The sequence below is a fragment of the Sebastes umbrosus genome, chromosome 14, assembly GCF_015220745.1.
Source record: "Sebastes umbrosus isolate fSebUmb1 chromosome 14, fSebUmb1.pri, whole genome shotgun sequence".
Taxonomy (NCBI): domain Eukaryota; kingdom Metazoa; phylum Chordata; class Actinopteri; order Perciformes; family Sebastidae; genus Sebastes; species Sebastes umbrosus.
The window spans coordinates 20019521-20037289 of record NC_051282.1 but is presented as its reverse complement, the minus strand read 5'-3'; the positions used below and the strand labels follow the sequence as shown (position 1 = coordinate 20037289).

Genomic DNA, 17769 nt, shown 5'->3' with positions numbered 1-17769 from the left:
GCTTGACAATAGCAAGTTATTGGGCTTTGCAAAAGAGAAATGAACCTTCTGTACATGACAGTTGGCCTGGTGTTATTTGATTGTGCCCCAATGTGTCCTCTTTAAACTATTTGTTTTGTTTCTTCCACTTTCTTTTGCTATGTAGCTCTCTCTTACTTTTTTCCAACTAGACAAATACTTGGTTGCTTGTTGCCCTTCCCACATTTTAACTATATATTGTTATTGTGTTGTTAGGTATAAAAGAGATGTGGAATTGTTTGTGTGAAATTGAGAAAGTAGGGCACAAAGAAACTAGTAGTGGTGACAATTACTAATGGTTACAGAATTGAACAGCGCATGTCATCGTCAGCCACGTATCACACTTTATCCGACATCAGTCTCTCACTTCTGTACAGAGATTAGAGCACATTTACACTTACACAACTACACCGGATGTAAATTTGTGCTTCAGGTTTATTATAGAATCAGATCTATGTGGATTTCCTTCATCTCTCCAATCATGTTTCCTCTTTCTGACTTTTATTTTCTCGACTTCTCCCTCTCCTACTTATCTAGTAGCTTATTTGCCGGGCTGATTTGACCTATGCGATCTCAGCTGCCTTTTCACTTTCAGAAACAAATAATTGAAGAGACTGAAGAGAGAAAATATGTTTTGTCTGTTTCCCCTGCTGCTCTTTTTCCCTTTGAAGCAGCTACACTATGTTGATCTCAAACAACACCCAAAACACAGAGCAGAAGAAATAGCCTTGATTTTCAACACATTTCAAGCTTCCACAGTTGATTAGTGTGACATTCAAATGATGCTCCTCCTCTGCAGTAGCTGATGTTTAGTCCTCTAGGGGAGAGAGAGAGAGAGAGAGAGAGAGAGAGAAGTGCTGTCTGTAGATGTGCACTTGCTCTATTCTCCGTGCTGTCTAATCCCCATGTCAAATTGTTTCCTGCACTCCACAGGAAGTTACCCACTGAAGGCCCCACCGTCACGGCCTTTGCTGGGGCTTCTGGGAATGTGGGGGTTGAGTTGAGGTGGGGGTTTTAGGGCTGCTGGACAGCTGTGGAGATCCAAAACCCCCATATCAACATTAGGCTGTGTTTTTGGACACAATGATCAAACTGACTCTGCTACGGCAGCATTGAAATTGAAGGTCAGGCTAGTTTATGCTGCTAAAGGTCAAAGCCTCCTTCTCTACGTGGCTTAGAAGAAGCACTGAAGTTGACTTATGAAGTATTTCAGGTTAAAGATGGGGGCAGACCAGAGAAAGAGATTTCTGTGTGTTAGCAGTATATGGCAAAACGCCCACAGTTTTTAGAAATCTGCACACAGGAGAGCCAAGTTTCATTTTGAACGGCAAGAATATTCCTCCAAGATGTATGACCACATAACCTCTCCAATAAAGTGTCAAATTGAAAGTCATCTCTTTAATTTCTATAAGACTGCTGGTTGAAATCCTGCAGCAGGTTACACCTGTTGTTTACAAGTTTTCAAATTCAGAATTAACCTAGTTGTGACATAAGTGTAAGGATTGTTTTTTATTGCTCTTGATATTTTTGGATGCAAGCCCATCACAGACAATAGCAATGATCCTAGGAACATAAACACCTGCACAGCAGCCAAATTCTCCAGTCGAAGCGTAGTTTTTCTATAGATCTAATTCCTACTACATATAAACTATCTTTGCCAGTCTGCGTGCATGTCTCCGTTATGTAGCAGGAGGTTATTAACAACCTCAAATAAGAGACGTCGTCACATTTCTGTGTTTATTTTAATGTCTATAAGTGGGGTCTGTGGATGCACGGACTGTCAGAGGTCCCCCGAAGGCTGCTGCTGTAGCAGGCGAGCCGGCTTAGTTATACAGCCTGCCTGAGGATAATGTGACGCCCTGAACCAGTTCACATTCACATACAGAAAAACTGGCCCGCAATATAGAGTTTCACCGTGTCTGAACATTAGCTTAAATTAGAGGCTGATGCCAACGGGTTAGGATCTACAACTACAAATACATTTCATAAATTGTATGCATTTAAAGGTGCAGTGTGTACGATTTGGCAGCATGTAGAGGTGAGGTTGCAGATTGTAACCAACTGAAATTTCTCCCGTGTGCCAAGCGTGTAGGAGAAGCAGGGTTTCCGCCAGTTTATTGCAAACCATGTTTTTTTAACTAAAATGTGTTATACAGGTAGCAAACTCCTTCAAGGAACAACTCGGTGTGTATGATGTGTGGTTATTGTTAGCGAGTATGGTGTGTGGTCGAGAGAGAGCGTACGTGTGTGACGGACGGTGGGTATGAAAGTAGCATTATAGCTGTTAATGTAGCCATGCAGTGTGTTCGGTTTAGGCTGTCGGTTAATAAATGACACAACTCCCAGGCCAAGTTCCTGTGTCTTATTTATCACCTGCAGATTAAAGTTAAGGGCTTTATGTGTTCCATTGACCTCGGAAATCGGAAGTCGGAGCTGGGAATGACGTCACACCCCAGTTGACTGCATACCAGTATAACAGGTCGGATAATTTACTGGGGTTTGCTCCAGGCAGGTTAACTAAGGTTAGCAATACCAGTTGATATCATCGCATTATGCCGGTATTTTGGTGCATGCAAATGACTTTGGCTCATTCTAAGTGAAAATGCAACGATTCGTAGTTTCAGGTGATTATACACTAAAGAAAACATACTTATTAATATTATATTCAATTTCTGCCAATAGATCCCCCTATATGTTACACACTGTTTCATGATAGGCACTGTTTGAGAGTTAGGGTTAATGTGACAGAGGTCAACATGATAAACCATGGTATAGACAGGATCAGTTCAGCACACAAAGTGAAAGGAAATGGCTTCTGCAGACATGTAAGCTGAGTCAAAGCAGATAAGGCTATATTCAGACTCATTGATTATTGCTGCCTTCCGTGAGGAGGAACCTTCCAGGAATTATCAGATCAATAAGGACATAAATCTGCTGGCGTAGGAGTAGGTAACAGGAGGCCAAATATCCCTGGGAGGGAGCGCTCGATTCATTTCCTGAGCAATGATCCCAGCAGGAGGACAGGAAGGAAGGAGGGGTTCGTCACTTGTACCTCAGATGCTAGTTAGATCCAGGAAATGGATAAAATAAACGAGTAATTAGATAAATAAACGAGGAGAGATAAAACCTCCAAACAATCTAATATAGTGGAAATGGACCTTAGCCTGAGATAACAAATTCGTCCACACACTGCCTACGCAGATGTTGAAGCATCATCGTATGTGTAGGTAGCTGCGAATGTGTTTGTGAGGCATTAAAGAGAGAAAGAAAGAACAGCGCTTCAGCAGATTTACAGATGTTTTTGATGTTTCTGGTTTTAACTATCGAAGGCTGTGACCTCTTGAACCTTCTGCCTTCCTCTGACCGGCGTGAGCTGGCTGGCTGCGAGTCAGGCCGGCGTCACTCTGTCACGTTTATTTTCAGTCGCCCGCATGGCGCGGTGATAAAAGAGAGTCGAGCTGTCCACAGTGGCGTGGTATGCATCAGTGTGTGTTTGTGTGCTTGCGTGCTGCTAGGGAGGGAAACTGTGAGAACGCTGGAGGACAGATATTCGTGGCACTTCTTCCAGTCCCCCCTGTGTGACCCCCACCTAAAGAGTATCAGAGTAGTTGGCACAGTGTCACATGGGGGGTTCACAGCCAACTGTGTGTCTCTGGGCCAATTAGCCGTCCAATGGGAGAGAGTAGTCAGGGGAAGACTTGAGTTGAGAGGGAAGCAGAGTTATTTACATTCTCTCTCTGCTCCTCTACACAGGCACACTGTCTCAGAGGGGTCTGAAGAGATGAAGAGCCTGATCATCGAGAAGAATAAGATGGGCCTGGAGGAAGAGCCTGAGCTGCTGGTCAAAGGTGAGTCACATGACACCACCATTACTCTGGTCTTCCTTCGCCTGAATGCATCTACCTGCCATGTTCAGTTGTGGTGAGCATTGCCATACAGCTGAAAAGATAAGTCGATTATAGGACTGTCGAAGTAACCGCAATATTGAAAAGCCAACCGCAGGGGATGAGAAACAACCGCCACAACCGCAAAAAATGTGCAATTCATTTGCGATTAATTGCAATTAAATATCTTAATCGATTGACAGCCCTACATTTAATACTACTAATTTGTCCTTCAGTTAATACATGAGGTCCTTGCTGGGCTACTGTAGGTTGATACTGTTCATCTCATTAAGTGTAGTATGTATTTCATTATCCTAATTATCTCCTAATAAGTACTGTCACAGCTCCATGCTGCGCTGTCGCCCCGTAGCCAGCCCGTCTCTGACCACATGTGGTACAGCTGCTCCCACTCTACCCCGTCGCTCTGTGTCTAGGATAGCTACTGGCTTCAGGAGCGCCGTCTTGGGTGTCTGATGCTTTTGAGGAATGATCTCATGGGATATTTCTGTGTGATTTTTTTTTTTTTTTTTTTTCTTCCTTTTTTTTCTTCTTGGCCTGCTCCTGAAAGGCAGCAGTAAAATGCCAACACTTGGATAAGTTACGTCCTGTTTGGAATGGCGGCAGTCAGATCGCCTAATTCTGACAGCAGTTACTATGCGCCCGTGGCTACTGCCCCCCCCCTCACTGCTCAACTGTCCCCTCTCTGTCCCTGTGTCAATGTGTGAGGAGAGGAGTTTTCCTCCAAAACAGAGGACAGCTACTTACCTTGTCCATTGATTAATTGATCAAACTGTCACTTGGGTTTTCAGCTTTTGCACCACACCCCCATTACATCCTCCAACCGACCCTACAGCCACCACAACACCTCAGGGCGTCGGATAATCCCTGTTGATAAAACATGTTTCCAACAGATCCTCCATTAAGGCCTTGTTCAGTGTGTTTTCTTTTTTCAGCAGGACGTCCTGAGGCTACATGGTGGTTTATATTATTGCCCCAGTATCTAAAATAGGCCACAAACATTACAGATATAGACTGATGATGGGAGGATGAATTGTACAAGACATGGAGTGGTGACATAAAGGGATGTTAAGAAGACGGTGGTTTATTGAGATATCCTTCTTGATTTACTGCTCCTCACATGATGCAGAGCTTCTCATGCTCTGTTTGATCCAACTTTAGTTATGAATTTCTTGTACAAAAATGTAAAGTTCAGGTCCTTTTTATAATTCACAATATTTAAAAGGCAAATATGTCTTTCTTTTTTAAAGTGCTTTTTCATGTTGTAATGGTGTGTTCACACAAATAGTGAAGCGAACTTCTCTCCGGCGCAATTACATACAAATGCTGTGCAAAGCCTTGAATAGATGTGAGTTTGCGTCGGGTGACACGACGCAAACACACGAAATTAGCGTGATACTGTATCGCAAAATCCCATCAGCGTTGAGATTCTCCTCCTGTCGTCACTGACGTCCTGACGTTGAATCAGAAATGGAGGAAAAAAAACGATTGTAGCCGTCTGTGGTCACCCAAAGCTACGATAGTACATCATATCTGTACAGAGACCGGACGAAACTCTGTGTATAAATGTATGTTAAAACCACAGAATGTCTATGGTATAAACAACAACGTTGCTGCCGTATTTATGGCTAGATGACTTCATCTTGCGTGTTGATGGAACAGCTGCATAGCCTGGCACTGATTTATCCAAACTCCATTAAAAAAACAAGCATTTGTTGTTTGCTTGTCATCTTGCAGACAGACCTGACAAAGTATGAATTCAGACTTTTTACAAATCTGCATTATTATGTAGTTATTTTGGCATCTGTTTGATCTGTTTATTGCAATTAAATCACAGCACAATCTGCTTATTTTGGGTTCATACCGCAGTAGCGTCGCGTGGTGTACTAGATACAGTCAGTGCAATGGCACTATGTGAATACAGCTCGCCGCCGGGTGATGTTATGAACCCAGACATGACGGTGTTTGGTTTTCTGACATATCTGGGACCGGCGGTCCAACTCGCGCGAGTAAAGAGAGGCAAAAATTTGCTTTGCTCTTGATCTGAACACAACATAAGTTAATTTACATTGTTAAAATTCCAAAATATGAATTGATGAACAGCCAGCTGTCAACATTAGCAGACCTAATGTTCTTTGGCCATCACCAGATTCAATGTAAAAAGTGTAGACTTTGACAGGGCAAGGTAAAGAAATAGCCGTACTGTCAGAATTTTTGTTTTTACATAACTTGTAACATGAAGCCAGTGTTACGGCTTGTGGCGCAAGGGTGTTTAAAGAGGAAAGTGTTTGCCTAAATTGAAATAGTGCTTTAATTTTATGTTCCTAATTTATTTTTTTGTGAAATGCCGGCATGCATATGCCTGCGGCTTTGTGCATCAAACTAATTTTCAGGACTGAACTTCAAAGTGAGGTGTCTTTTTATTTGCAATGCTCATATTTCATTATAATGTCATTTAAAAATGAATGGATCAAACATTCAGTACTCAGAGAGAGTGAGGGGATGGTTTACAGTGAAGAGATGGAAATGCACAGAGAGAGATTGTTTGCACAATGTGTGTTTGAGGGGGCAGGGCGTTGGGGGTCATGGGTCACAAATGAAACAAATTAAGGGCGAGCCGTGGCCCCCAGGGGAGACATTAGCAGGCCACAGAGATGGGATCCAGATGGGAGACCAGGGGAGGGGTATACAGGGGACTGTGCTGCTCTTTCTGTCTCTCTCTTTTTTTGCCTTTCCTTATCGCACTGTTTAAAGTTCCCAAGAGGGGCAGCATCCGTGGGACGTCCCATGTCTGCGACAGAGGCGTCAATGTAGCAGGCATGCCCTTCTCTCCATGTCTCTCACCCAGCCAGCTTGTCTGCCGCCCCGTCGCACATCCAGTCTGTCAGCAAGCTCAGCCTGACTTACCTCATGGTTTTTATTTATCCGTTTCACGTTGGGTTTTGATGCTGTGCCCCTCTGATGTGGTGTTAAGTACCTCCAGGGGTTTTGCTTTAGGCTATATTGGGTGGGTTTATGGTGGGTTCAAACTTTCCACTTCATATCATATAGAAGCATTCCTAAACAGGAAACCTAGCCTGAGAGGCTGAGCCTTCGCCCCCCTCCTCTCTCTCTTTATTTTTATTTTGTAGTAGCAAACTTTGCTTTGCGCCGCCTGGGAAAACCACTTTGAGGCAAGGGACGAAAACAGGGAGAGCAGAGAAAAGGGGGAGATGAAAGTAAATAGGAAGTAAGTGAGAGCAGAGGGAAGAAAGGAACAGGCGCTGTCTGACAGGTGGCACGCAGCTTGTTAACCACAGAGGAAGCTGTGATGCTGGCGTGGCGTCACTATCGTTTTCACAGGGTAGGAAGCTGAAGGTACATTGCCTAATTGTTCCTTTTAAAACTTCTCTCAAACATGCACGCACAAGCCATATGAACACACATGCACAGCCAGCCCACAAGTGGCACGTTGCCAGTGTATAGTGGTGCCCTGCCCCCGCAGACAGTCCCACCCTGCCTAGCAATGGTCCAGGTGGCTTGTTGCAGCCCTCTGCCAGCCTCTCCATCAGCCCTCTGGATGAACTCTGACCCCCTACCAGGACTCTTCAATCCTTCTCCGTCTGTTTCTCTCCAGGCGGCATCTGGACAGAGCTCTGCCAAACTAGTTTATTTATCCACTCTGAGATTAAATATTTATTGGGAACAATTTGCACACATAGCTGAGGGGGTAGAAGCAGTTCACTGCTGTGGAACAGTGGCTGCAGTCTTTCCAAACCCTCAGGACTTTGGGAACACAACAGTCCTGCATAGTAGAGCCAGGCCTGGCAAGACCAATGGGCATGCCTATGAGCTGTCTGAAGGCATGTCTGCCTTACTCTCTTTGTCTCTCTCTGTCACACTGTTCCAGTACATCTCTCTCTCCCTCCTTTTCTCACTCCGTCAACCTCTAAAGTGGTAATTATGCTGGCTGCATGCAGGCTTTAATGCCTATGCCATTAGCTGGCTGTATTTTTATCCCCTAGTATTTACCCCAACAAGGCAGTCTCATACAGACTGCTACAAAATTTATGGACAATTACATGCCTTGGGGATTATTCTTAGTGAAGACATGGTGGAGCAGCACTGGTTTAGTAGCTCCATGAGTAGCCCACCTATCGCCCAGGCCTTTCAAGGGAAATGCTTGTCCTGGTGTGTAGTTAATATGCACATAAGGCTTTGTCTAATGGCATGGTAAAAGGCATGCCAGAAAGTATGGGTTAAAGGTGCTAAAATCGAAATTTAGAGCATTAATATAGCAGCAAACAACTATTTTCTATGTAGAGATATAGAGGAGTAATGTCTACCTGAGCAGAGAATGAAGTCACTCTCCCTCTGTGTGTGTTGTAATACTCTCAACACCCAGCCTCAGTGCTGTCTGTATGCTGCCATGTGGAGCTACAACTAAATTGATTAATCTGGCAGTAATTTTCTGGAGTAGATATTTTGTCTGTAATGTCTCTATTGTCCATCACAATATCTGATGTCTAGAACCCAAGGTGACATCTTCAAATGTCTTGTTTTATCCAACCAACAGTCCTGAACATAAAGACATTTGGTTTATTATAAAACAGGACAAGAAAAAGCAGCAAGCTCTCACATTTGAGAATTTGGAACGATCATGTTTGACATTTTTGTTTTAAAAATGACTCTACTTGTAAGAGCCACTATTTTATTTCATTTTGAAGTTGACCTGTCACATGACACATGTGTCTATCTTATTTAAAGGGTGGTTGTTGCGGGAGGTGCGAGGAAACTGGATCAAGCAGCGTCGGTACTGGTTCGTGCTGAGCCAGGACTCCCTCGACTACTACACCGGACCAGAGAAAGGAGCCCGCAGACTGGGAACGCTGGTCCTCACCAACCTCTGCTCTGTCATCTGGCCAGACAAGCAGACATACAAGGAAACGGGTGAGGGGCACACAGACGGGCTGATGCATAGCTGACTCACACTCATGTATACTTTGCTGTAATCTCTATAGAGTCCAGTAATCCTGTGTTAATCCCCTATGCGGTGTAGTGATCATAGACATTTTTAGTAAGTTGTTTTTTGAAGTGACATCTTGTGGTCCCCTTTCCCTTCCCATGAGTGCTGTAAGTCTGAGTAAGTTTGGGAAGCCCCAGCTGTGTTTGGTCCAAAATGTGGCTCAAGGTTGGTGTAGAAACCTCAGCGGGGGCATCTCCCTTCCCTTTCTGGGATGAAAGAAACAAAAGAGAAAGAGGAAAGTGTTGGCTGTACGGGAAGAGACACAGGGGTGACTTGTCCTTTTTCACGTCTCTGTATTACTATTACTCACACATGTCGTCCTCTGTCTACGTCTGTCCATCGGTGGAGGGGATTATGTCCTGCTGACTTCACCAAACCACTTAAAATGTCCAAACCATTGTATAAACCCAAACCCAAACATAGTTCTTACTAACTCAATATGCCAAGGGACTTTTCTGGACAGAAGTGCACTTTCAATAGTGGCTTTGTCACAAGCTCCATCGGGTGTTTCACTACTGAATAACTTTATGTTCCTCCTAAGCCACTGAGAAAGTTGCCTGAAACATTTACTTCCTCTGTGTATTTTCCGGTTGTCACTGTGAAATATTAGTTCCCTTTAAGGGTTCCCATCTTTAGCATCATTTACAGTTAATGTAAGGTCGCCAAGCAGGTTCAAAGTAAGCAATACCACCATGTCATCTCATTTGTAAAACCTCTTAAATTTGGGTTTGTACTTAACCAAGAACCCAAACAATGAAGTATGTGGAGCCAAGTCACGTAGCAGGAAAGGGTGATATCAGGCCAGGCTGCCTGGGGTATGTCTAATACTTCCTCTGCACAAGGAGGAAGCACGCCAGGTTCACTTTTATTGCAGGTTGTCCAAGGGGAGACTCACTGAAGGGTTTGACACTTGTGTCCTAACTCATCTGTAGATGTTTGTTTATGGCGTGGTCTGAGGTTCCTCTCAGGCTGACCTTTAATTCATAATGAAACCGAGAGAGGAAGTGAGGGAGGGGGAGTCACGCCAGATCTTTGAGGTGTCCCATCATGCAAAGAACATTTCACTGTTCCCTTCCCCATTTACTTAAAATTACACTTTCAGGTGAGGTACGGTTGAATTTCAAGTGCCAATCATATAAAACGTTGTGTTTGTATCTTTATTTATTGTTTTTATTATTTTTTTTGTACACCTGTACCTCTCTTGCGATTTGCTGCTTTGACACCTGAATTTCCCCCCGGGGATTAATTAAGGTTCATCTTATCTTATCTTATCTTATCTTGTTTCTTTCAGGCCACTGGAGCATCACGGTATATGGGCGGAAGCACTGCTACCGGCTGTTCACCAAGCACTTCAACGAGGCTGTGCACTGGGCATGTGCCATCCAGAAAATCATTGATACCAAAGCACCAGTGGAAACACCAACACAGCTCCTGATTCGAGACATTGAGGTGGGCCAATCAACACTCATACAAAAACAGTCAATCAATTAAAATATTGAATCACGATTAATTGCTTGATTGTCCATAGTTAATTGCAATTAAATCGCACATTTTTCATCATCTGTTCAAATCTACCTTAAAGGGAGATTTGTCAAGTATTTAATCCCCTTATCAACATGGGAATGAGCAAATATATACTTTATTAATGCAAATGTATGTAAATATTTATTACTGGAAATCAATTAACAACACAAAACAATGTCAAATATTGTCCAGAAACCCTCACAGGTACTGCATTTAGCATAAAAAATTTGCTCAAATCATAACATGGCAAACTGCAGCCCAACAGGCAACAACAGCTGTCAGTGTGTCAGTGTGCTGACTTGACTATGACTTGCCCCAAACTGCATGTGATTATCATAAAGTGGGCATGTCTTTAAAGGGGAGACTCGTGGGTACCCATAGAACCCATTTACATTGGAAACATGTCCCAAAAGCCTACAAAAGGAGGTATTAGATATTTTTTGGATCCTAAGAATTACAGCACTCAAACAAATATCTTTAGCTTTAAAACTGAGCCCGCTACAAACTAAAAATTGCAATTTGCATTTATGCATTAAAAGAAAATAGTGGCGTTAAAACGAATTTGCGTTATTATCACGTCAACTTTGACAGCCCTAACAAATACATATACTCACAGTTGCTGTTGCTTCCCCCCCTGCTCTGTTACCATGGAAACCACACGACCTCATTAGGCCGTGAGTCCAAAGTTTCCTCTGCTTGGCTTTCTCTTTTGAATGATCTCATCTTATTCCACCACACCGGGACAGGACGTAATGACAGACCTGAAGCAGAGATAAAGATACATGTATTTCCAGTTATTGAGTGCTCAGAAAAGTTTGGATTAGTGGGATTTGAAAGGATGCTTCTCACATGGAAGGAGAGTGAAGTGTATTTATAAAGGACAGCCATATTTTTAGACCAGGGGTTGCTAGAGAACACAGCATGTTGGAATCTCATTGAGCAGACGGATGACTCGTCTTGCATCAGTCTGCCCCCGGGGGTGAAGAGAGGGGCAGTTTTGGCAGAGGAAGGCTCGGCGTGAAGCAGCAGGGCCAGATAAGCAGTCCTTTGCCTGGCCTCCTGTCTCCGTAATCTCCCAACGAGAGTCTCTAATCTCAAAGAAAGTGGTTAATCTGCTTGCCTCCGTCTGCCCCTGTCTGCTTCGCCAGGAGGGGCCAAACTTATGTTTTAGAGCAGCAGAGGGGGTCTGCTTTTAAAGTGCTCCTCAGTCATCGTTTTGCTTTTTACTCAGTCGTTCTCTCAGTCTGTCTATTACTTTCTCTCTCCCCCACCTCTACACACGGGCACACTTTCTCAAATGGGCGAGGTATTTTCCCTCTCGAGTGTGAGATTAGGACCGCTGCTCAAAGAGAGAATGAACAGGAGAGGCTTTGTGTGAACAGTACTGCTCGCTTATCTTTAAAGCATAGATTCATGTTCCAGTCAGAGACACAAGGGAGAGCAGCCTTGGCCCTACAGCCAGAAGTGTGAAAGAGAGAAAATCTGAAGAACAGATTAGATGGGTGAACTGCTCTATCTTAAATCTGCCACACATTACATTTAAAGAACAAAGGACAAAGAAAGTGTGATATTTTTATCTAGACTGTCCATTGTAACTGTCCATCACAGTTAAAACACAGACGTCCTGGCTCCAGGGTCATTATAGTAAACTAAAATGAAAATAAGCAGTGAAAATATTTTAGTAAACTGAAACTAAAACTAAACTGACATGATATATACAAATTCATTTATTAACATATTACTGTAGAAAAAAGGAAACAGCATGAATTTCCCTCAACTCTCGTGACATTGAACAACAGAAAGTGAACAGACTTGATCTTCCTTGAAGCTTGTAGCTTCAAAACGGCAGTCCACAAATCAATGGGTGAAGTCACGGTGACTACGTCCACTTCTTATATACAGTCTATGATAAAGACTGGAAATGGCCTAGCACCTCCAAAGCTCACTAATTGACATGCTATGTCTTGTTTGTTCAATCTGTACAAAAGCCGGAGTGTGAAACTCATAAAACTTGTTTTTAATTAGCGAGCTTTAAAGGTGCTGGTAGGTGGATTTTGTTACCTTTGGATACAGCCACATTAGTGGTTTCCTCATTTCCAGTCTTTGTGCTAGCATTATAACTTAACCGGCTGCTGGCTGTAGCTTCATATCTACTGTGCAGACTTGAGAGTGGCATCAATTCTCTCATCTGGCTTTTGTCAAGAAAGAAAATAAGTGTATTTCCCAAAATGTGGAACTACTGCATGTGTCAGGGGACAACCAAAGGGAATAAGAGTCTGTGGGCCTAACCATGTATGTACAGTGTATGAATTTCATCTGGGATGTTGTGCTATATCCTGCTACATGTGATCCACAGAGCAGCATCTCATTCCCACATTTCAAAAAGACAAGCCTGTCACTAGTATGCACCAAACACTTCAGAAGAATGTGTCAACTTCGCCCCACTAAGGAGGGGGGAAAGCGGGCTTGTCTTGTAGCCAGAGAGAGAAAGGCTGGCTGCTGGTTTGAAGGGGTTGCAGAGGCAGGAGAGAGCCAGAGCGGTGGCAACGTTACTAATGAGCAACAGGTGCTAGAGGGCAGTAGCATGGAAGCCATCTGTACCGCTGGGAGGCATCCATCCACATAGGCAGAGAAAGACACAAACACACGCACACTAAACTCATTGACACCAGCGGATAAAATATAACGTGTCAGTCACGCTAGTGTGGTTTGCTGGGTCATCACCTGACCTCCCTGCTGCTTTGAAAGTTGCCAGAGCTGAATAGTGACCCTGGTCAAATCGACCCCGCTCACCCCTGACAGACAAACACACATACTCAATCACCCTCTTGCTGCCAGGTTGGCTGCTGTAGGCATATTGAAGGCATATGAAAGTTAGTTTTTTACTGTGTCTATTGATGTTATCTTCACATTTTGTTTTTACTTGTGTGCTTTAGGAGAATAAGTTCAACCCAGAGGTAGTGGAGCACATCTACCAGCACAATCCCATCCTGAAGTACACCCAGGGCCCCCTGTACGCTCCTCTGCTGCCCTTCCCCTACGGCAGCCTGGAGCACACATGTGAGTAGTTAACATGTACACGTCATACATTATCATAGCAACAAGATAAAAATTGATTAAAGAAATTGCATCACAATGTTTAAATAACAGAAACAAAAGGAAATGTATCAACGATATGTATTGACATAAAGTATATTTAAAAAAAACAACAACAGAAAACTAAAATCAAATCAAAGTATGAGACAATATTGCTCTTCTCCTCTTCCTCGTCTCTCCAGACCACAGTGGGAAAGGCTACGGCTCGGTGCGTGAGGAGGCCGTGAAGCTCTTCAACTGCCTGCAGCAGCTGGAGTCGGCACGGGAGCCGGTTCCCATCATCCAGGGCGTGCTACAGACCTGCCTGGACCTGCGGCCTCTCCGCGACGAGGTCTACTGCCAGCTAGTGAAGCAGACCAGCTATACGCCAGCGCCGTACACTGCCGCACACCTCCGATACTGGCAGCTCCTCACCTGCATGAGCTGCACCTTCCTGCCTGGGCCCACAGTGCTCAAGTACCTGCGATTTCACCTCAAGAGGTGAGATAAAAAAGGGATACTCGAATGTTAAAGAGGTGATACAGTTGACTTTAACGTTTTTAACCCTCTGAGACCCGTGGGATCCCAACCGACTCTACTGTCTGTCAGAGGCTGTAGTGGGCTCAGTCTTAAAGCTAGAGCCCAAACGTGTGATGATGTTAGTCCCTAAAGTAGCCATTTCTTATAGTGAGACCATTTTTGAAACTTGACCTCACTGTATAAAATGACCTGTGGTGACCTCTAGGATAATCACAACCTCATGAAACTTTACAACCACAAACTAGAGACCTAGAGCATTCAGAGGTCGGATGGCTTTCCTAGGAAGATTGACAATAAGGGGGTTTCTGAGCAGTTTCCAGAACTTCAGGTTCCCAGCTTTCAGATGATGTACACCATTTCTATGTGACATCTACTGCTGACCTGCTATCTCCCCCTAAAGACCCCCTATACCTCCCTATAAAAGACAAAAAGGGATCCAACTTGCAGTATGTAATTTAAATAGTTTATTTGTTTTACCTTAGCTGAATATACTCATTTGAGAGCAGAAATATTCTTGTTAGTGCTATATATGTATATATTGCTACAGTATGTAGTTCGGAAGATTAAAAATGGCATATGACACATTTAGGATTTATTCATGTTGGAGAAAGCTGTTCATCTCCTTCTTTTAATTACAAATGGAAAATGTTCTGGTTTCTGCTGGCTCTGATTCCCAATGGGAAACATGACTTGTGGAAGACAGGTGGAAAACACTACAGCAAATCCAACTTCTGTTGACAGTTTAAAGTAGGCCTGTCAAAGTTAACGCAATAATAATACATTAATAATGCATTAATGCAAATGTGTTTTAACGCAACTTGCGATTTTCACGTTGTAGCGGGCTCAGTTTTAAAGCTAGAGTGAAGATATTGGCATCGTATGTCATACTTGCTTGTCGGGAAGAACGCTAAATAACGCTCCAAACTTGCGCTAAATTGTGGCGAGGAAAAACTGGCATGGCCACGAGTCTCCCCTTTACAGACATGCCCACTTTATGATAATCACATGCAGTTTTTTGGCAAGTCATAGTCAAGTCAGCACACTGACACACTGACAGCTGTTGTTGCCTGTTGGGCTGCAGTTTGCCATGTTATCATTTGAGCATATTTTGTATGCATAAAGTAAGCATATTAGCCCACTCTAATGTTGATAAGAGTATTAAATACTTGACAATTCTCCCTTTTTAAGGTACATTTTGAACAAATAAAAAATGTGCTATGGACAATTATGAACCACGATTAAATATTTTAATCGATTGACAGCTCTAATTTAAAATAATAGAAACCACATTTGTTACATTGCAGTGTTTATTTTACATTCATGAAAATTAGTTTACATGAGTGTGATCTGAGTCAAAGTTGTAGCAACAAGTTGCAATCCCCGTCCCATAAGACTAGTATATCAGACAGTTATGAGGAAGAACAGGTTGAATGCTGGGAGATGAAGATGAACCAGTAGTGTGTAGTAGCAGGGAAAACACGGGGTCTAGACAGCGGACAAAAAGCAGGCGCCAGCACCACAAACCCACCAGTTTAGATATAGTAGCGCGATATGCCGCCACATTGTTAGCGTGTTCCCCAGACAGATCCAGTGTTTTAGGGCTGGATTTACAGGTCTGAATTAGCCCCTCTGTCAAGCATGCTAATATAAGTTACTAACAGCGCTAATCTCCTGCTCCAGATTTTCTGTCTAACGCCATACCATCAAACCGCTGGAGTTTTCTATATATACGTCTGTAATGGGAATCACCCTCCTGCTAATGGAACTGTTGCATGCAACGGCGATTCATAATAACGCCGTGGAACTCGCTGCCCGTGTGTTTTGATACATGCTGCCATCGCTCTCACGCACTCTCTCACTCTGTGGGTCTGTGCTGAGGCTGCAGCTGGGCAGAGCTGAGACTGGAGCTGGGAAGGGAGCCCAGAAACCCTCCTCCACTCCCCCAGTGCCCTGAGAAACCCCCCCAGGGAATGTCTGCTGTCAGAGAGAGCAGGCCAGAAGAAAGAAAGCAGAGGGAGGAAGAGGAGGAGGAGGGGGCAAAGAGCAGAGGGGGGTGAAGACAGGAGAGTATAGGAAGGATCACGCAGACTCAGTGGAACATTCCTAATTACGTTTCAGCAGGACAAATCCCACCCTGTGGCCATATAGTTATGAGAGAGCGAGACATTGGAGGGTATGAGAGGGCCTCTCTCTGTCTGGCAGAATGTTTGAGGCCCTCTTTGCTCCCCTCTCTCCGTCCTCCCTTTTGTGTATTTTGGGTCGAACATCGTAGTATAATTGTTTCCTTCCTATTTTCCCCCGTTGTTTACACGGGGCTGAGCTCATAACTCCATCAGGTTGTATTTCACACCTTTCACAAGGTGTGCGAGACTTCAGGCTCCAGTTAGAGTGTGTTGTCCGCTGCTTTTGTGTCCCCTAAAACAACTGCACACACTCACCTACCACTCCTGGACACTCCGCTGGGAGGAAGTGGCAGGTCACTCCGGTTCAGAGAAGCGGAAACACCTTTTCCTGTTTCGTGCGCTACCCAAAGTCAAACATGTTTTCTTTGCAGTTTTCCTTTTCTTTGAAGGATCGAGGGATGTTGAGCCTTTTAAGTCCCTAAGAGCTAAAGTGAGAACATTTGTCATTCCTCGCCTCATTGACTTTTCGAGCATTGCCAGCCCAAAGAAAATAAAGAACCTCGGTTGAATCATAAAGGATGACGCAAAGTCCATAATCATAGAATAACACTTTACAGACTTTGAATCACTGTTAACATCACGAGCATTAACAAGTTCTCCCTTTCAAGTATTGAATATCATTTTGTTGGCTGCTTTCTTGCAGGATCCAGAGCCAGAGTCCTGAGTCTGAGATGGATAACTATGCGTCATTCATCAGCGAGGCTCTGGAGAAGACCAAGTGTCGGGAGTGTGTGCCATCCTGGGAGGAGATCCAGATGCTGATGAGCCGACAGGAGATGCTGTGCACTGTGCACTATCCTGGCCCTCTGTCCTGCCAGCTCTACATCAGCTCGCACACTACCGCCAACGAGGTTTGGAAGCATTTATCTGTATTCTACTTTATAGCACAACTTTTCTCAGTCTTTAAGGTTCTCACATGTTCCTGTTCAAAACTTCTAGTGAGTCTAATGATATTCCTAAACCATGACAATAACTAGGGTTGTCCTCGGCAAAGGAAATTATTAGTCGACCAACACTCATGCGATTTTGTCGACAAAGGTTATATTCACACCAGATCAGGCAGTGCTGCGATTTGCCGGAGGGTTGTGTGGCGGTGTCGGAGAGTCGTTTTAATGGCCCATTAACTGCGACGATTAACGTCTTGTTCCCTCATGGCTGCGGTTGTACCGCCCTGGATCACGTTTCTCCAAAAGTCAATTCTGTTTCTACTTTTCTGCCACAGGCCGCTGCTGATCTATCTATCTACCTTAATTATCTATCTATCTGTCTATCTGAAATTGCATTTCTGCCTCTTCTGTTTTCACTCATAAAATGTAACCATCTGTGTGTCCGTCTGTCTTTTCAACCCGCTTCCTCTCCCCAGGTGGTTCGAAGGATGCAGGAGAAGCTCGGCCTGCAAGAGAGCAAAAACACGTTTTCACTGTACGAGCAGAACACACTGTGGGAGCAGCCAGTCGCAGGTGGCGCTCTGATTGCAGACATCTTGACCAGGTTTGAAAATCAAATCAGTTCTTCACCTTGT

General features: G+C 43.9%; 1 protein-coding gene across 5 annotated transcripts in view; it reads left to right on the top strand.

Annotated features, from left to right (window-relative positions):
* The window catches only part of plekhh3 (pleckstrin homology, MyTH4 and FERM domain containing H3), a 76565-nt gene that overhangs the window by 50242 nt on the left and 8554 nt on the right, over positions 1–17769 (top strand). For all 5 annotated transcript variants that reach the window (XM_037792522.1, XM_037792519.1, XM_037792521.1 and 2 more), the window contains 7 exons: positions 3772–3866; positions 8667–8849; positions 10217–10374; positions 13386–13509; positions 13728–14025; positions 16891–17098; positions 17611–17738. In XM_037792522.1, the coding sequence (XP_037648450.1) occupies positions 3800–3866; positions 8667–8849; positions 10217–10374; positions 13386–13509; positions 13728–14025; positions 16891–17098; positions 17611–17738 (1166 nt within the window). In that variant the 5' untranslated portion in view covers positions 3772–3799. The remainder of the gene's footprint in view (positions 1–3771; positions 3867–8666; positions 8850–10216; positions 10375–13385; positions 13510–13727; positions 14026–16890; positions 17099–17610; positions 17739–17769) is intronic.